The following is a 21,380-nucleotide window of genomic DNA, read 5'->3' as shown; positions in this document are numbered from 1 at the left end:
CAAATATTTATTTTTATAGCACATTCTCTTCTACTTCCAAATCTATGATGATGTGAATGTTAGAGCTTTTGTTATTGTCCCACAGGTCCCAGAGGCTCCGTTCATTCCCCTCCCGATCTTTTCTGTTTCTTCAGATTAGATAATTTCTTTTGGTTTGTCTTCAAGTTCATTGACTCTTTTCCTTGATCATGTCTGTTCTGGTGTTGAGCCCATCCAGTGAATTTTTTTACTTCAGTTATTGCAATTTTCCACGTTCAAAATTTCCACTTGGTTCTTCATTGTATCTTCTATTTCTTTCTTGAGACTTTCTATCTTTCCATTCATTTCAAGGGTGTTCACTATAACTTTTGGGGGAATTTTTATAAAAGCTGCCTTGAAACTGTTGGGTAGCTTTAACATTTGTGTCATCCGATTTTTTTTTTCCTGTACATATTGAGATTTTTCTGATTCTTCATCTGTAGAGTAATTTATTGCATCCTGGTCATTTTGATTATTATGTTCTAAGAATTTGGGTCTTATTTAAAGTTCTATGAAAAATGTTGATATTTTTATTTTAGCAGGAGTCAATCTTGCTGGGTTAAAGTAGCAAATTCTGACTTGTCTTCTGTGGGTTGTGCTTTCAGTATCCGTTTCATTGTCAGTCTTTGCAATGCCTTTCAGATCCATTCCATGTGTATCCTACCCAGTGGCCAGTGTGAGATCAGGGCAATGATCTATCCCATAATTTAGTTTTCAAAGTCTATGGTATACTGCTTAGTGTCAGATTCATATATATACCCACAGGTGAACCTACCAGTTCATAAACAATTTTATGGAATTTTTTCTAAGTTCCTCCCTCTCTGTGGTCATCTCAGTACTTTTCAGTTTGTTGGGGGCTCCCCAGCTTTGGGCTTTTGGCCAGAAAGCTGGAGCCTTATTTATCCCACTTTCTGATGTACTTCCTGTGACTGACTCTGCATCAAGGCCACATGGTGGGAGGACAAAGCAATGGGACTTTGCCCCAATCTCTTGACACTACATGTCCAATCAGAAAAAAAGTTCTTTAACATCGCAGTTTAGGCTTCTGAGGGCCTCCCTTGGTGCAGCTATTGTCAGTACTGCCCCAGGATTTCTTGAGGGATACAAGAGAATGGAGTGTTAGAAGACCCTTTCCTACTTCTTGAGTCAGAACTAGAGGGCTTCTCCTGAAGAACTCTGTCTGCATAATGCCCACTTACAGGCTATGGGCTGTGTTGAAACTAGGCTGGAGGGTACCAGAGGGGAAAATTTGATTATCCTACTACCAGTTTGATAGTACTGGTTTTCTTTCCCAATCTTCCTGCTACTATTTACTTTTTGGAGCCCTTAAGTAGTTGCTTCATGCATTCTCTGTGTTCAGTGAGAGAGACAGGGTGGAGGCTAGTTACTCCATCTTACTATAAAATAAGCATTCAAATGAAGTATGATGTATATGAAAAAAGCACAAATCATAAGCATGCAGCTCAGTGACTTGTCACAAAGTAAACACTCTTGTGTAGCCACTGCACAGATTAGGATATATACCATTACCAGAGCTTCAGAAGCCTCCTTGTGCCACTTCCAAATTTCTCCTTCCACCCTTCTTTCCAAAGGTAACTACTAGCAGAAATTCCAATAGCATATATTAATTTTGCCTAATTTTGATCTTTTATGAATATATATATAGTGTGTGTGTGTGTGTGTGTGTGTGTGTGTGGCTTCCTCTGCTTCTTATTATGCTGTGTATAGTAGTACTTCTGAATTTTCATTGCTGTGTAGTATTTTATCATATGAATATACCACACATTATTCTAATGTTCTTGGATATTTGGGTTTCTAGTTTTTATTTCTATGATTAATGCTGTATTTGCTCTTACAACATTATAACTACAATTAATTACCATATACCTTTTCTATTTCACTTTCCTCTAGGAATTTGCACTGGTCTGGGTCTGTGTGTCCTGCCTTGTAAGGTGTCTTTTCTTTATTTTTAAAAGATTTTTTATTTTTTTTTATTAGAGAGAGAGAGGTGTCATTCCCCTCCACAGCCTTGAGATTAGTGGGAAGTTCTTTTCTACATTTGTTTTCATTTCTGATTTAGCCTCCACAGCCCACACATTCTTTCCTTTTGGACTGGACAAGCTTCGCTGAGCACATCCTTTCCTTCTTTATAGCCCCTTGAGTTCTCAACACCCACCATTCAAAGTAGAAACAACAAATAACGGTTGCACTTTACCCCCCCCAGAAAAAAAACCCAGCTTTAGTTGTCTTTCAATGTGTTGAATCCCTGTCATAATAAAAATATTTAATGAAAGAAAAGCAGGAGGAGTTAGGTTTTCTTTCTTGGCTGTGGGGGATGCTGGTGGTGGGAAGGCTTAAGGGAAGATCTAAGAATGGGAAACAGGACTTCCCAGTGGAAAGTAGCCAATCTGGTTTTATTTGTGGTAATCAGTCAACATTCAACTTTGAATTCCAACTTTCTTCCTGACTTTGTTAAATACTATTAACTCTATACTTCTCTCCAAATTCAAGGGAAAATGGAAACTTAGAGGGAAAATACCATTCCTTTTCTATTGAGAATCCTGTATCTTTAAACTATTAATGTCAGAACAAAACAAACTATTAATACCAAAAGAATTATTTTAGTTGTTAATTTACCTGCTTATCCTCTATAAGAACCATTCCACTGAAATGACCTGAGATCATGACCTGAGCCAAAATCAAGAGTCGGATGCTTAACCGACTGAGCCACCCAGGTGCCTCTGCCTTGTAAGGTGACTTATATGTGGAAGTGGAATATTTATTTTATTGAGTTGTAAATAAGTTTAAGATATGAATTTTCATTAGACTGCAGCAGTTTTCACTGTTGATTTCCATTGAATCTTGTCAGAGTGACAAGGGTTTGGCCAGAGGCAATGTCTGCCAAAGGTGCCCAACAAACATTTATCTTGTGAAAAAACATAAGTGAATGAAAATGACTTATTTAGAATTATTTCATTACCTTGATGCAATTGAGAATGTTTTGGCAGTGTCATAAAATCAGCTGGAAATTATTGGTGTGTAGCCCTGGTTCTATTTTAATGATCACTCCTACTCTATATTTGATCAAAACAAACCACAAGGCTCATTTGTATAGTATAATTGGTAAGTCAACATTTTTGGCCAAGTGCAGGCATGTGCTATCAAATTGTCCAGAAGTTATGGTTAGAATAATATAGCACTTCAATGTGTCAACAAAAGAAGATGGCATAAATAATATACAAAAACAGTTCAATGTGTAAAACTACCTGGAATGAATGTCATTTCCTGGGTTTAGTGTTTACTGTTCCTCCTTTATAAATGTTTCCCTGTTCCCTGGTATAATGGGAACGATGAAAACCAACCAACAAACAGGCAAAACCAAGATCATTCTGCTTGCAAAAAAAATGCACTGACGTAGTCACATGTTCTGTAAAGAAAATATAAATTATTCACACTCAAAATTTTATGTTTTGGAAAAATGGAGCAGCCGAGGTTGATAAAACGGGGAATGAGGAAGGTACAAAAACATTGTAACCCACATAACCTCACTTTAAATAGTGTCAAGCTGTTTCTGCCCAGAATTTGGAAAAGAAACTCCAGTTAATTTATCCTTTGTCTGGAAGTTTAACAATTCTTTTCTTTTCTTTTTTCTCTCTTTTCTCTGTTCTCTTATAGAAGCATAACCAAATTACTTTTCTGATTTGTTTCCAAATACAAAATCAGGCTGTATTGACCTCTGAGTTTCCATCGGATGTATTTTCGAATCACGGAAACATTAGCAGTATCCCCAGTGTAAGTTGGGTGCTCTACAAAGTTTTCACTAACATCTTCCTGCCCCTATCTCAGAGGTGCTTCAGAGAAACTCTTCTGGGGGGCTGAGGGGCAGCTGCTGAGTAACTGGATTCCTGATTGCCTGCACCTGCCAGGTCTGCCCCAGCTACCCCTCTTTTGGGGATGGCCTAGGCCTGGCTTGGGTAGTATAGATTCATTCTCTCTCTCTCTCTCCTTCTCCAAACTTCTTTCCTCCCCTTTCACTTCCTCCTAATTTAGAGAAGGAATTTGTTTTTTTTCCTTTGGTGCAAATGTTTATTGACTATAGCAGCTGAATTAACTTGGGGGCAACTTCTGCCCTTTGCTGGAAAAAAATTAGGGTAGATAAAAAGTAGTATATTTACAATTTTACAGTAGCTTACAAGTATATGCGTCCTTTATTTTATTACTTTGCAATATTTGACACTTTTGACTCCTTTTTATTCATAAACATTCTCCTTCTCCAGCTGTTACCCAAATCTCCTGGTGCTTCTCCTGCCCCCCCCGCCCCGCCCCTGGCAATGGGCATTCCCTTAGGCTCTGTGCTTGGCCTCTGTCCCTATCTCTCTGCAGTGGTTTCTTCTCACTGGAGTGCAGCCAGCTCCATGGGCTTAGTTATCACTCTCGTGACTCCAGGTTTTATCACTGCCACGGGGAGAGCACCACATTTCTCCTTTAGTAAACACTTCTATCCGGGCCACCTAGTTGTACTTCAAATACAACCTAGTTAATAATTAAAGCTATCTTTGTATCACAGATTTCTTCCTTGCAACTTTCTTTTTTAGTATGTGGCACCGTTGTTTTCTCAGGTCCCCAGTATCGAAACTTCATAGTCCGCTTATTGGTCCATCCACCCCACTGTTCTTTAGAAATGTCATGGCTGCCTCTTCTTGCCAGGCATACTGTATGCCCGGGACATGGGGTGAGGGAGTGAGCAGTGACCGCACCTCCCTTTTCTGCCCTCTTTTCTATGTGCTTGAGAGGGCTAGATAGATACCTGATTTTTTTTTTTTTTTTAAGATTTTATTTAAGAGAGCAAGCACGCGAGAGAGCCCAGGTGGGGGAGGGGCAGGGAGAGGTGCCTGGGAGAAGCAGGCTCCCCAGTGAGCAGGGAGCCCAGATGCAGGGCTCCATCCCAGGACTCTGAGATCCCAGGGTCCTGGGATCATGACCTGAGCCAAAGGCAGACGCTTAACTGACTGAGCCACCCAGGTGCCCTGATACATGATGTTCTAAAAGACTGTGAAGCCCACTTAGCTTTTGTTAATTGAGCTCTTTAGTGTATATCGCTGAACATGATACTTCAGCTCTCACAGGAGAAAATGGGCAAATCTCATTGATTATATTTTGTATATCCTGAATGACCCTTGGATCCAGAAATGTTGTGAAGGACAGTTTATTTAAAAATTTCCAAAGACCTAAATCCTAAAGAATAAACTAAATTTCCTTTTCTTATTAATACAGTGTTAGTCCTCTCAATCTTAAACAGTTCCCTTTTACAAAGTACAAATTACTATGAATAGAGACCTTTATTACAATATTTGAGATTTGTTTTTTAAGCTAAACTGAGCAAATGTTATTTTTGCTTTTTAAAGCCTTATTACCTATGTTCACCAATCAACTGCATTGCATTTTCCACATACTGCTCTTATCCAAAATAAAATCTAATAGATTCTTAGCCTTATGCTTATGATTGGGAAATAAATATTATTTTAAACATGTAATGAACAGCTGCTAAGTCATGGCACACTTCAGTTTATGGAAAAATGAAAGGAATGTCTTATGAATTTTTATGTTATTGGTACTTTATCGATGTATAATTCACTTACAGTAAAAGGCATAATTAAGTGTATGCCACACTGAATTTTGGCAAATGTATACATCTGTGTAGCTATCACTCAGATCAAAATAAAGACATTTCCATCATCCGTGAGAATTCCCTTGGGCCCAATCACCCACCCCACTGTGAGGCAAGCACAGATGTTATTTTTATCACCATAGATTAATGTCTGTTTTTCAGATTCATGTAAATGGAATCATATAGTACAATATTCTTTTGTGACTGGCTACTTTTGTTTTTGTGTAACGTTTTTGAGATTTATCCATTTCTGTGAATCACTTCATTCTTTTTTGTGAAACAGTATACCCTTGTGGGAGCATAATACAGATGTGATTTCTCAATTCTATTTTTTTTATATAGTTCTCCCCCCAAACTAAATGTAATATATATAAAAGTTTCTATCTCTAGGAAAAAATTTAGTCAATTTTTATCTTTAAACTTAAACCTTTAAGTATAAACTTTAAACTTTAATTTTTAAATCAACTTGCAGATGATTTTTGGTTAGAAAATCATCTGTTTCATCATCTGCTCTTGAATTTGCATAAAATATCTTCAGATCTTTTTGTTTATATATTACTGCTAAGAGCTAACATTCAGTGAATGATTTACTAAGTAATAGGCTTTGTGCCAAATTCTTTAAGTGAATTATTCTTTAAATTCTTAACAATAACCCTATGAAGTAGACAGTATTAGTTTAGAAATAGGTTTTGCTGAAGGTAACTTGCCCAAGGTCACACAACTGGGAAGTAATGGAGCTGGGATTCAAACCCATGTGCCCTTAATCATTTTGTCATATTCTCTTGCATTCTAATACTTATTAGAATGGTCATATATGTGATCATTTTGGCTTGCTAAGTTTGATTCTTCCAATTTTGAATATGTACATGACAATTCAAATGGACTCCTTACATCAGGACAGAAATTAGCTTGGTCTGCCTGAATCAAAATAGCAGAATCTGGTACTGTTGAAAAGCCTGATTGCTTAATTTTGGTGGGCACCACAGTTCTGTAGGTGGCAAGGAACCTTGGACAAATAGTCCTTCTCTTATTCATTAGGTGGTCTTTATATATAATGGATTAAAAATCCCAGTGAATCTTGATTAAATCTGACATTTATGAGGCAGGTATACCAGGTACTGTGGTAAGTATTTTATGTGTATTCCCTCATTTATTTCTCCCAGTAATTCTATAAAATATAAGTCCAAATTATACCTAAGGGTGTACTTATCAACACCTCTTATAGGTGAGAGCTGGATCTCAGTAAAGAAGTCATAGTTAAGAATATAGAGGTTCAAATTGTAAAAATTTATTTTTTATGTCTGTTTTAAAATTTGTGGTTTCCTCTTGTTTCTTAAAATGGAGGGAAGAGGGCAAGTGGGCTTATAGGGTCAAATGCCAAGATATAAAACATATAATACATTTGGTACAAATTAAAATTACTTAAACTCTAATTTGATTAGAATGAGTCAATCTTGAAAGAATTACAGTGGAAATTGTAAAACAAATAGAATTATATTTTCTTTAATCCCCACATACTTTTTGACAATAGATCCTGCACATAGATATAAGATGTCTTCTCCTAGAAAAAGCAGAAAAATACTAATTCATAGATAGTAGTATTCCAAAGTCATGGTACCTGAAAAGCTATAGGGGTTTTAGAATCCAGCAAAGGAAGTCAGTTATAGTCTTATGGCTCTGGATAGGGCCCAGCAGTAGTGAATCTCAAGCAAAGGTCAAGAATAGAAAATTGTATCACCCTTAAGCATGAACTTGAACAGATTGCATTAAGTAGTGAAGGTCCACCAAGAATCAAATTTCATAGTTTTATCAGGTACTTATAATTCTTTAGATCTTATGAAACCATATGACTCTAAAAATACTATTATCATTGTTTTCAATAAATGAGCCCATTTTTATGAACAAAAATTCGAATAAAGGAGGATGTGATTACTTTCCTCTCTGAACTATCTTTATAAGAAGCCTCATTGTTGAGACAGTGCATGGTGGGTGTGCGGAAGGGGGGGTATCTCCTCTGAGTGGCAAACCAGATTCCGTGGAGCTCAGGTATGTTAATTTCACAAACTAATGTTTGCATGAGGGTGATAAACTCATGTTTGTATGAGGATGATAAACAGTCTTTAGTTTCATTAGCAGAGAAGTAGGAAATCATTGATTCTAGGAGAGTGCCTGAGAGAACCAAGCAAAAACGTGAAGGAGAGCTGCCAGAGGTGGTTTCATGATGGAGGCCCATGGATGCTTGTGGGATATAGGACGCCATGCTGTTCTGCAATTCAGGATGTTATATTTGATCCTAGATGTTGAGGCGAATGAATTATTAATATAAAACCTCCCCCACATTTGAAGAATTTTTTTGTCTCTTATTTTTGTTGCAGCCAGCTCCTTTAACTTGTTCATGTATTTTTTTTTCCTGAGATAAAAACACCAAGGCAGTTCCTTTACAACCTTTTCTTCTCAACCAAATCAATATCTAATGGTTTTTGGAATGCAACCAGATCAATATCTAATGGTTTTTGTGCAAAGCTCAGTAAATAATAGATTTTATTTTGCCACTGTAGAAACCAAAATTTAAGAACCTTGTGCAGTTGGGAAGCTGGGAGAGGGACACTACTAGCAACATTATTAATAAATTAAAGTAGAAATGATGATAATATTACTGGCTCCATAAAAAGTCTGAGAAATCAACTATTTATAGTAAAAGAAGAAAAAAAAGGCTGTTACTCTGATTTAGGGTGGCAGGTACAAAAAAACATAATGAATAATGCATGTACTATATCCCTCCATGATTCTTTGCAATTTCTCAGTTCTTGGGCCTTCAGGGATAAAATGTAGATGTGAGTAAAAGTACTTTAGAGGAAGAAGAATCAATCTAAGATATATTTTTCATGAATACACTCTCATATAAATATGTTTGGTTTGAGTTAGCATAAATAAGTGAAAGGAAGTCCTTCCATATTTGAGACTTATAAATTTCCACTTCTCCTTTTATTCTGTTGTTTTATTGAGCTATTAGTTCAACCAGGCAGATGTTTGTTGCAAGAGCTACACACTGAAGCTGACAAGGGTCACATTTATGGCATGGCCTTGCCAACTCTGAGGCTAACAGAGATACGTGCTCTATAGATGAATCAAATCTAGTCCCAAGAATAAATTGCTTTGCTCCTTAGCTATTAGGAAATGGTCGAGCTATGTATATGTAGTTGTGTATATATAGGTATGTAAATATCTACTTGAAATCTTCCTAAATCACTTTATGATTTAATTTTTGAAAAATCTCTGCTTGGGAAGGTTATGGAATCTTTGTTTATGCTTCAAGCAAAGTTGTATGCTAACAACATCCTATTAGACTCAATTCAGTGATGGTTGGTATAGTTTTGCCAAGAATTATTATTAGAGTATGAGCAAATTTCTAAAGAATTATAAATATATAGATAATTTATGTACATGCATTATGTTTGAGAAATATCTATTTTTAAATGCTAGAAAAGCACAAGTACCTATGTGTATATCAGTGAGGATAATTTGTAAATCAAAGACAATAGCAGTTATTTCTTCAGAAATGGTCTCATCTCAAGAATATTTCTCCTTGGGGCACCTGGGTGGCTCAGTCATTAAGTGTCTGCCTTCGGCTCAGGTCATGGTCCCAGGGTCCTGGGATCGAGTCCCACATCAGGCTCCCTGCTGGGGGGGTGGGGAAGCCTGCTTCTCCCTCTCCCACTCCCCCTGCTTGTGTTCCCTCTCTCTCTGTGTCTCTCTCTGTCAAATAAATAAAATCTTAAAAAAAAATCTCTCATTTTTTTAAAAGATTTTATTTATTTATTTGAGAGAGAGTGAGATAGAGAGCATGAGAAGGGGGAGGGTCAGAGGGAGAAGCAGACTCCCCACTGAGCAGGGAGCCCGATGTGGGACTCCATCCCGGGACTCCAGGATCATGACCTGAACTGAAGGCAGTTGCTTAACCCACTGAGCCACCCAGGCGCCCAAAAACATCTCTCCTTAAAAAGGAACCCTTGTGAGGGGCACCTGGGTGGCTCAGTTGGTTAAGCGACTGCCTTCGGCTCAGGTCATGATCCAGGAGTCCCTGGATCGAGTCCCTGGATCGAGTGCCGCATCTGCTTCTCCCTCTGACCCTCCCCCCTCTCATGTGCTCTCTTTCTCTCTCTCTCATTCTCTCTGTCTCAAATAAATAAATAAAAAAACAAAAACACAAAAAAAGGAACCCTTGTGAACTGTTCATGGGAAAGTAAATTGGTATAGCCACTGTGGAAAATAGTATGGAGGCTCCTCAAAAAATTAAAAATAGAGGGACGCCTAGCTGGCTCAGTCAATATAACATGCAACTCCTAATCTCAGGGTTGTGAGTTCAAGCCCCACACTGGGTGTAGAGCTTACTTAAAAACAATTAAAAATAGAAACCCCATATGACCCAGTAATTCCATTACTGGGTATTTACCCAAAGAAAACAAATACACTAATTCAAAAGATATATGCACCCCCTTTTTTATTGCAGCATTATTCATAACAGCCAAATAAGGAGGCAACCTAAGGTTCCATTGATAGATGAATGGATAAAGATGTGGTATGTACACACACACACACACACACACACACACACACACCCAAACACACTGGAATATTACTGGACCAAAAAAAGAATGAGATCTTGCCATTTGTGACAACATGAATGGACCTAGAGGGTATTATGCTAAGTGAAATAAGTCAAACTGAGAAAGACAAATACCATACGATTTTACTTATATGCGGGATCTAAAAAACAAAACAAATGAACAAAGCAGAAATGGATCCATAAATACAGATAACGAACTGGTTATTGCCAGAAGGGATGGGGTAGGCAGGATGGGCAAAAGGAATGAAAGGGAGTGGGAGGTATAGGCTTCCAGTTATGGGATGAGTAAGTTACAGGGATACAAGGCACAACATAGGGAATATGGTCAACATATCCCAACATAACACAGGGATAAAAGGCATAACAGGGAATATGGTATTCTAATAGTGATGTATGGTGACAGATGGTAGCCACAATTTTGGTGAGCATGGCATAATGTATAGACTTGTTGAATTACGGTGTTGTACTCCTGGGACTAATGTAACATTCTGTGTCAACAATATTTCAGCAAAAAAAAAGAATATCTCCTTAAAAAATTTGTAACATTTCAGTACAAAATAAAGCAACAATACAATAGAACTAGATAACTTTCCTTTTTTGACAAATAGGAATATAAATGTTTTGCAAATAAGAAAGTTATTATTGGAGTGGCCTTCTTTAGAATAGCAACCAATGCTGGAATTACCCATAATTTATTGATTTGAGATCTTTATTCCATGGAAATTGTGTGTTAAAAATTATCTGCAGAACAAGGGAAGTGCTGTGTGTAGTGTGAGAAAATTCTCAACTCTTTCATGGATGAGAATAATGTTGCCACTACTGCTTTGTAGAATAGCACCGATCCCCAGTAATGGTGATTTCTAGAACTTAAACGCTGCTAGGAAGGGTGCTTGCCACTCTTCTTGGGATGCTACTTTAAAGCATGTTATCCATAAGTTCAACTGGAAGTAAAATTTATTTTGATTAGAAAATATCAGCTGGTCATCAAAATCTTCTGCCTTTTATTGGTCTATACTAATATAAAACATTTCTTAAAATACTTCTGTTGGCTTTCTTTCTGTGATTCATGTGTTCTTTTTTCCTTTTTCTGTGTCAAAGCATAAACAGATGCCATTTATCCTTAATGAAGCTTTCTCAGGGACACTAGTTTAAAGAAATCTTCACATGAATTAAATGCTTCCTGAGATAATTATGTATTTTCTATTTTTATGTTGGCTTTAATGACTAACAACTTACAGTTATGATACATATGTGACCTATATTTGTTAGCTAAGTAATCTATAAACAGTATAGTAATCCACTTTCCAAGATGTTAAGTGATTTATCCTATATATGAAACATTTTGAGACAATTCAAATTTTAATTACATATACTTGTCTTATATGTAAAAATGTATTCTTGTCACTACTCACCAGATTTGAAAAACATGGAACTTCTCATTTCAAATTATGTATTAGTAATTTCTTCCAATAACCTTAAAAATACCATTGAGTTAAATAGCGGTTACTCAACCTCTAGATGGGACTTGTGGCTGCTCTTCATTAAGTTCACTGGGTTGTAATCATACCTGCTTGTCTCATTGAGTTGCTTCTTTTAGATCAGGAACTAGGATTTGGAAAAGTGTCATGTGATCTGTAAGGCATATATGAATGCAGGTGGCACCCCACAGAGGTAAACCAGTTACCTGAGCATCAGCAGGAAATTGCCTTTCAGTAGGCATTGATTCTACTTCCATAGGCACTAAACATGCCTCTTTCGGGATTCGGGGTTCATGCTTTCTTCATGCGTGGTGGTGAACAGGGTTTCCTCAGGATTCAGGTGGTTTGTTGAAGACTAGGAGCTTATGAGCATATTAACATTAAATAAGAGTCTGGGTAAATAGAATAAACGTGAATGTAGTCCCAGGAGAAAGAGATTAGACACAGAATTATGAAGAGCCACCTCACCACCAAATTTGGATCGAATCTTACCAACAAATGTGAATGAATAAAAGAAAGCTCATGTTGAATTTTTGCTTATAGTTAAAATGTTGTATTTTTCAGAACGCTGCAAATGTAAGCCTATTAGAGCTACACAGAAGACCTATTTCCGAAACAATTACAACTATGGTAAGGATAACTTCATGGTTGACCTATAAACTGCTGTGCTAAGAAAGGGGTGTGTGTGTGTATGTGTTTGTGCGCATGTGCCCGTGCATGTGTGAATTCGTAGAACAGTTTAAAAATAAGGCTTAAAACCAAACAAGGACAACTTTTAAGCACAAGTGCCCTGTTCCTCCTCAACAATTAAAATATCTCATGGGCAAAATTCTTTTTTTCTTTTTTCTCATGGGCAGAACTCTTAACAAATGCTTGGTTTTGCAGCATCTTGGGCAGCACTCCTGCTGTCTTAGCACCATGTAATTAAGTAAGTACCCAGAGCTGTGTTTCAAATGAGATGGGAGGGACTCTTCCTCCCCTGACGTGCTAAAGAGGGTTTGAGCTTGAATGTTTGGAGCTGCCCGGGTTTTCAGTCGTGCTTCAAAATCCCCTTCACTGGGGTAAATGGAGGAGCGCTTTGACACATCAGGGAGGGATGGGTAATAGAGTACAGCTTGGTTTCTCCAATGAGTCCATCTCATAGAACACATTGGCAGAGTTGGAAGATAACATTGACAGAAGTTGTTAGTATTTCAATTAAGGAAATGTTTTTTGTCTAGCTTGACCAAGAAAAGTGACATTCTGTTAAAATATTGATTGAAGAACCACCACTCCAAATGTAGCTGGCAGACTTAACTGCAGGAGGAAAAGCCTCCTGTCTGTACCAGGTACTGTGCTGGGTGGTTCCTATACACTCTCCTTTATAGTTTTCTCAACTTCTCCAGGAGATGTATTGTTATGCTATTTTTATCAGTGGTTATTGAACCCAGATTGTCCTTTCTTAAATTATTTAGAATGTATTTTTGGGTACTGGCATGCTTGAGAGTCACAGATATCAATTACTATTATATTTGGAAGGCTCAGTTAGAATTTTTGAGCTGATAAAATAAGGGACAAATCAACATCTGTTGTAATCCATAGGCATTTTATTGTGATTTTTTTTCCTAGCATCTATGAGATTAATAAAGGTCGTGTGACTATCTCTGAAGAAGATTGTTGATGCTGAGTCAATGAATAAAAACATGACATAGAGGGGCACCTGGGTGGCTCAGTTGGTTAAGCTACTGCCTTTGGCTCAGGTCATGATCCTGGAGTCCCGGGATCCAGTTCCGCATCTGGCTCCCTGCTCAGCAGGGAGTCTGCTTCTCTCTCTGCCCCTCCCCCCTCTTATGTAATCTCTCTCACATTCTCTCTCCCAAATAAATAAATAAAATCTTTAAAAAAAAACAAAAAAAATGACATAGATTTTTAAAGGAAACTTTATTATTAAAATGAGAATTTTATTTAATTTATGTGCCTTATTTTAGAGGACAGAGGACATATAGCATAGATTTATTTTAATTCTATACTGTTGGGAATTGGAAGGAGAGAAATTGGTAAGACTCTGTAAGAGTAATCTTTGATATCTATGAAAATACTCTGTATTAAAGGCATAAAGTAGAAAATTCTCAGTGTAAATAAATTTCTTTGAAATAAATGTACTAGTTTCCCAAGTTTTTCTTCAATGGAATCAATTTTTATTTTTTGCTTAAAACTCATCTTAGGAGGAATCTAATTTCTCTTAGCCGGTGGTGGATGCACTTTCCAAGGTTGAAAGGTCATGTTTTTCTGAGAAGTCAAATGCCGGGCTGCTCATCTGAGAACCCATTCCTCTAAAAACTGATGTGAAAAATCACAGGGAAATGGAGGTCTTGATTTTTAGGAGATTAGGTTTTTCAAGATTGAAAAATGTTATGTGAACTTTTAAGTATAGGTATCCTAAAAATGAAATCATAATAAAAATGTTATTTCAAGGAAATTTAGTTGACTTCATATTTATTTTACTTCTATTATAATCAATTTTTACTTTATCTCACTTTTTTAGTGCTGTGACGGTTGGTGCTGCTATTTTGGTTAAGAGTTAAAATACAAGTGGTTATAAATCCGAGTGAATATTATAACGTAAAATGGAATACAGGTCACAATTAGTGGGAAGGAGATAATTTCTTCCTCATAGCCAAACAATAACCAGGTTGCCCGTAGTTGAAGGATTTCATGTATCTGTTGCCTACTTAGAGCTTCTTTGGGGGGAAAGCAGGCACTCAAATGATTAAATAGAAGGAAGAACTCTGAAAGGAAAATGCAACTTAAAGTATAAAATATGTTGATTTTTATCACTAGTCTCTGCCTGTGTCTCATGAGAAAACAAAGTGGGAGTGAGGGTAAATGATAATAAGATGAAGCAGAGGTTGCTTCATTCAGATTAATTCAGTAAAAGCTCTTGAGCTTTAACAGAATTACTTGAATAATAAAGTAAGTCTTGTAGAGAGATATTTATTTTGGAGTGGGTACATGTGCTAAAAATTTCTAATGAAAATAGTAGACACACTGGGTAAATAAATCATTAGTTTGAGAACATTTGCACAGTTTGCTAATCTCGAAGAGTTGATGGATGCTCTGAGGCACATTTACATAAACCAGGACACACAAAAAATGTCTGCTAGCTGGGCTTGTCAATTTATCAACTGAATCTCCCAAACGACATTTCAAAAAGGCAATCTTATTTTTTTTTAAAATCAGACTTGAGAGAACACGAAGAAGGGATTCCTTTGCTCACAAGTTGCACCAAGCAGGGACAGCTGGGTTGTTCTTTCATTCACGGTAGTCCTCACACTTTCTCCGAAAATTGAAGTACCTGTGGAGCGAAAATGAGGTTTTGTCCTAAAGCTTTTAGAACCAGGAAGTTAATTTCTATCATCCATATGTCCTACTGGTGGAATGTTATTGAACGTTTCTGTATGAAGTTGGGGCATTGATAGGAGGAATGGTTTATCAGCTGGCTTTATGTTTTCATGGGTTACTTTTTTCTATTCCTTTGTAGTCCAGAAGACCCTAAAATCCATGGGAAGGGACTCAGACCAAAGTGGTTTGCAGATATGTGCCTAAGAGGCTTTCAAAAAGTGGATTCATTTGGATACATTGTGTCTTCCTCTCTGTAACGTCCCTGGATATTGGACTAGGAAGCTGGGCCAAAAGCCACTGGCTTCTTGCTAATTGACATTTTTTACTTCTTTGCAGGCTTTTTCAAACCCCTCCTTAAAAAAAAAAAAAAAAAAAAAGACAAGCTCATTTATCAAAAGGAGGAATCTAAAACATTTGGCTCTTCCAGAGGACAGAATATACAGATTAGAAGCAGAACTGTACTTTGTAGATTCTGAGTCAAATACTTTGACTTTGCAGCTGAATTGGTTACTTTAAAGCAGTTCATCTTCATACTGAGAAGTGAAGCTGGCTTTTGTGAGCTACATTGTGTGCCAGTATTTCCACTGAGAGAGGTACATCATGCAGCGAACATAGTAGACCGTGTTCCATAGCACATGAGCGGAGGGAATGTTGGAGGGTCTGTCTTCAAAGCACATGGAGGAAACAAGGTCTCATGGTAGCAGTTCTTTTTTTTTTTTTTTAAGATTTTATTTATTTATTTGACGGAGAGAGACACAGCGAGAGAGAGAGAGCACAAGCAGGGGGGAGTGGGAGAGGGAGAAGCAGGCTTCCCGTGGAGCAGGGAGCCCGATGCGGGGCTCGATCCCAGGACCCTGGGACCACGACCTGAGCCGAAGGCAGACGCTTAACGACTGAGCTGGAGCCACCCAGGCACCCCAGCAGTTCTTATTCAATAAGAAAATGTAGTATACCTATAGGAGAATACAAAAGATAATCTGTACTGAGACGAAGGAAGAAAGAAGCTGTTGTCTGAACAGTCCCTAAGACGAGCAAGATGGAGAGATCGCAGAAGCAGCTGGGGAACCCTGTAGAAGAGATTTTAAAACACTGAAGGGGCTCCGACCCTTTAGAAAATCCGTTAATACATCTGATAGAAAGAAACAAGGCATATTAAATACCAGGTCTTTACATAAGAGTGAAATTAATAACTGAAACCACATATGTACACATTCAAAATAAAATTTTGGAGGAAAATCCCATCAGATTCATTCAGCCTTTGATTAAGTGGATTTCTCACATACACACAAATACACAAATATGTATGTGTACACGAATTGGAAGGGGATCAGGGCTGAAGAGTAAAGGGGCAGGTGTGTTGTGTAGTGTGTCATTCACTACCATCTAAGGCAAAAGTATCTGGCTGACTTCTACGAATTGACTAGAAAGGAGCCTACTTGTCTTTTTTGAATGGGGCATCTATTGTGTTTCATATTACCACATCAACTTTATTTTCTTTTATCCAGTCATTCGGGCTAAAGTTAAAGAAGTAAAGACCAAGTGCCATGATGTGACTGTAGTAGTTGAAGTGAAGGAGATTCTAAAGTCTTCTCTGGTAAACATTCCACGGGACACCATTAACCTTTACACCAGCTCTGGCTGCCTGTGTCCTCCACTTAATGTTAACGAGGAGTATATCATCATGGGCTATGAAGATGAGGAACGTTCCAGGTAATTCACTCCCTAAGGATTCAGAACAATTGCTGTGCCTATCCTTTATTGCATTTCTCTAGACCTCTTACTCTGGGTTTCTTACCTGGGGCTCTGTCTACCTTCTAGGGGCTTATAGTTAGATTTTTGTTGGGTCCCTCAATATCGTGTATCGGATAGAAAAGTGTGTGCAATTTGTGGGCGTGCATTTTTCTGGGGAGAGGGATCATAACATTTCTTCTTAAATGAGTCCATGACTCCCAAATTATTAAGAATTACTGTTCTAAAACTTGGCTGTGCTAGTCTAGAGTAAATAGTAAATCTTTCTTGACAATGATTCCTTGTGTTTTTCAGTAATATGTTTTTATTTTTCAAAAATTGTTGCTTCTTTAAAAAATACAGATTACTGTTGGTGGAAGGTTCTATTGCTGAGAAATGGAAGGATCGACTTGGTAAAAAAGTTAAGGTAAGCCTGTATTCTATGTTCAAAGTGCTACATAAAAGTAAAAGTAGGAAACCAGCCATTTGTCATTTAAACGAAGAGTTGCCCTTAAGAGCATGAGAAATACTTAAACCTGAGATGTGTGTGTCTGTCTGACTGTGTCTCAAATTCTAAGGATGGAGTTTGTTTTTAATGTCAATTTAAGAAGTGAATTCTCTCTCTGTAAGTGCATCAGAGATACAACCGTAGTTGCCTCACTTCGCACAATGAGAAATCTGGGGTGGCTCCACATTATCATTAGGGCTCCAGGATCCTCCTAGCTTCCTGTTCTGTCTACCTCCAGCATCACACCTGTATTTCAGGGAGAAAGAAAGGGAGGTAAAAAGGGCTTTCCAAGGGGCGCCTGGGTGGCTCGGATGGTTAAGCGTTTGCCTTCGGCTCAGGTCATGATCCCAGGGTCCTGGGATCGAGCCCCAGGGAGCCCGCTTCTCCCTCTCCCTCTGCCTACTGCTTCCCCTGTTTGTGCGCACTCGCTGTCAAAAATAAATAAAAATCTTTAAAAAGAAAAGGGCTTTCCAAGTGCCCCCATCTGTCAATTTACACTTAGGTTTTAGTCTCCCATCCATCCCTAGCTGTAAGAGAAGCTGATAAGTATAGTATTTTAGCTGGACATGTTGCTTCCTTGAACAAACTGTAGTTCTGTGAGTCAAAGAAGAAGGGGAGAGCAAATGATGGGCAGAAAACTGCCGATGTTGCCCCGGTTCATAGACACCGATTCCTCTGTACAGGATGCAGCCACATTCATCTGTACGTAAGAGATCTGACCGAATCGGGTCCTTTAGAGCAGTAATGGAGCTTTATTTTTAAGCCAATGATTCTTAGATTCTGGAAATGTTGCATTTTTAAAAAGCACAGTAAATGACCTTATTATAGAAAGTTAGAAGGTTTCATTTCTTCTTACTCTACTAAACAAATCTGTTTCAAAGAAAGGAATGTGTGCATAGAATGACAAAGAATTGAAAAAGGTGTGTGTGTGTAGTGGGCAGGGAGGGAGAAAGAAAGAGTGGGAATTGTACCAAACATAATACATGCCCTTCCTTCTGTGAGTTTGAAGGCTTGGGAAACATTTACAGGGTAAGTTAAATACCCCTGGGCAGTTTATCTTCTACATCTGGCACTTGACAGAGCAGACACATTTGAGTTTAAGTGACCTACAAAAATGTAAAGGGCATTATTTTGGAGAGAGAAACTACCCTTTGGTGGTTCTTTTTTCCCCTAGTATATTTGTCAAAAGTGAGATGTATTTCAAGTTCAGACTTGTGGGAATTCTCCATTTGTATCTCTTTTCAATTACTTTGGTGTTTATTAAAGAGTGTCTCTTCTTCAGGAAATTGGAACCTCTTACTGTCCTTTTAATTTGGTTTTCTGCTTGCTAATGCAGAACAGGAATTTGTCCTAAATTCCTGTACCAGTTGGAAGAGCTTACAACATCCCTGCTACAAAGCATGTAACAAGGTTTGCTGCTTCTCTTTTGGTACCAAAACAATGACCATCATGTAAAGACCCAGGACACACGGCTTGTTTATCCTATTTCTCAGGCAAATGTATTTTCCATTTTCTACAGGAGACTCACAGAGTTACTGTGAAATCTTTTATATTCTCAGTCTGGATTTAAACATGGTAAAGGGAAGAATTAAATCAATAACGTGAACAATTTTTAATTCATATGCAGATACTCATGGCTAAAGATCTTGGATAGAAAAATCTCTTTTGGCTAGAATTATTGAGGTTCTTACTTTAGTTTTCCAGTCAATGTGAGGATGTAAAAAAGAGTTTTATGGAGGATGCCAGTTTTGTTTTTTTTTTTTTTTCAAATAAGAGTTGCCCTTTTTAGCTGATTTTTTTTCTTTTTGCTCAGTGAATAGAATAAGAAATAAAGAACTTCTTATGGTTTTGCCATACAAATGGTTGTTTACCTAAGTCTCTGATATAGCAGGTTGTTCAAATCAAAATATTTGGTCTGCCTTGGGCAGCTGAGAATCAGACTATTTTTTAACAGGAAAAACAGTAAGACTGTGGAGTAAAGTATGCTAAAATGAAGAATTATTCACAGTAATTGAAAAATGATTATTAATGTACTAAGCCCTTTATGTATTTTTATTTATCTTCAGAACCGTCTTGTAAGTATGTTCTATTATTAATTCCAATGTGTTAATGATGAAAATGAGATTTAATAAGTTCAAGAAACTGTGCACAGTAACTGATGGAATTAGAATTTGAACTTGGGCCATCTGACCTTAGTTCCTTGCTGCTCAAAGTGTGGTCTCCGGACCAGCAACATTGGCATCACAGGGAAGCTTACTAAGTATGAAAATCTTGGGCCCCATCCCAGACCTACTGAATGAGAATCTGTAGTTTTAACAGTATCTCCAGGTTATTTCTATCTTTATTGAAATTTGAGAAGTGCTGCAGTAGTCCTTATTCACTACCTATAATACCTGAAATGGAACTTCCTTTTAATTTATCATTTTACATGTAGACACTCTTGGCATTGTTAATATGAAATATTAGTGAGCTTGATTGTGGTTATGAGAAACATTGGTAATGTCTGCTTTGTCCAACTTTGAGTGCAGAACCTTGTCTGTTGTGATTGTTGCACTTGGTAGAGATTACTTGGAAATATATTTTTAAGAGATCCCATTTGCCCCCCAAATTTCCATTTTTTTCACTGCTTAAATCACATATGTTTTAAAAGGCTATGTTCTGATGTGTCGTCAGAGAAGAAGATGAAAAATAGCCCTTTGAATTCTGTGTGTAAATCTTCCATTTGTTGATCACCAGGGGCATGCCGGACTGTGTATGTTACCTCCAGAAATACCCACAGATTTGGAGAGATATTTGTGTCACCATTAGACATGGAAATTTTAAGTTTGAGGTTTGCTATGAAAACATGACTGACATATTCTAGGTGGCCACTGTTGTGCTTTTTATGATCAGAGAATTATGTCCATATAAACATCATCTGATGACAAAATTTTATACTTTTTTATGATCAGAGAATTATGTCCATATAGCATCACAGGATAACAAAATGTTATACTTTTGGAAAATGCTTTTGAGATCTGACTTTGTGGTCTCACTAAGTTGTTAGAATAATAGAAATGATGACCTTGGCGATATGTGCATGCAACCATTTTCTGTTTTAAATTTCACAGCGCTGGGATGTGAAGCTCCGTCATCTTGGACTGAATAAAAGTGATTCTAGCCATAGTGATTCCACTCAGAGTCAGAAGTCTGGCCGGAACTCCAGCCCCCAGCAAGCACGCAACTAAATCCTGAAATGCAGAAAGAACATCAGTGGACTTCCTATTAAGACTTGCGTTGCTGGACCAGCAAAGGAAAATTGCACTATTGCACGCCATATTCTATTTTTTACCACAAAAATCATGTGGTAACTGATATTACTTCTATTTTCTCTCTTGTCTTCTATTTTTCTCTTCCCTCCCCCCACCTCCTTTTTTTGTGGTCTGAGTGCAGATCCTTAAATATATGTATTCTGTTTCACTAATCCTGGGAAAACTGTTCTTTGCAATAATAATAAATTAAACATGTTGATACCAGGGCCTCTTTGCTGGAGTAAATGTTAATTTGCTGTTCTGCACCCAGATTGGGAATGCAATATTGGATGCAAAGAGAGCTTTCTGGTATCCACAGAAAGCTAGATATGCCATAAAACATAGTCTGCTCATCTAATTACCATTGCCTCATTTTCACATGCCTTTTGGGCATTCTCCTCATGCTTAAAAGTTCTGAATGTTTATAAAGGTAAAATGGCAGTTTGAAATCAAATGCCATACAGGCAAAGCAATCAAGCACCAGGAAGCATTTATGAGGAAACGACACACAAGATTAATTATTTGCAAGATTGGCAGGAAGCAAAATAAATAGTGGTAGGAGCTGGGGAAAGAACATTTCGCCTGATTGAGAAGCACCACTGAAACCAGTGGCTATTGGGGTGTAAACAGTAACATTTTTCTTTGGGCAATACATTTGATTTGTTTATGAATATATTAATCA

General features: G+C 37.5%; 1 protein-coding gene across 2 annotated transcripts in view; it reads left to right on the top strand.

Annotated features, from left to right (window-relative positions):
• FRZB (frizzled related protein) overlaps positions 1–20,923 on the top strand; it is a 31,766-nt gene extending 10,843 nt beyond the window's left edge. For both annotated transcript variants that reach the window (XM_027591289.1, XM_027591288.1), the window contains 4 exons: positions 12,356–12,421; positions 16,678–16,882; positions 17,264–17,327; positions 20,519–20,923. In XM_027591289.1, coding sequence (XP_027447090.1) covers positions 12,356–12,421; positions 16,678–16,882; positions 17,264–17,327; positions 20,519–20,635 — 452 coding nt within the window. In that variant the 3' untranslated portion in view covers positions 20,636–20,923. The remainder of the gene's footprint in view (positions 1–12,355; positions 12,422–16,677; positions 16,883–17,263; positions 17,328–20,518) is intronic.
• Positions 20,924–21,380: the final 457 nt, after the last annotated feature.

Source organism: Zalophus californianus, chromosome 3 (assembly GCF_009762305.2).
Source record: "Zalophus californianus isolate mZalCal1 chromosome 3, mZalCal1.pri.v2, whole genome shotgun sequence".
Classification (NCBI taxonomy): Eukaryota; Metazoa; Chordata; class Mammalia; order Carnivora; family Otariidae; genus Zalophus; species Zalophus californianus.
Note: the sequence above shows the minus strand (reverse complement) of the source record. Positions and strands in the feature narration are given on the sequence as shown.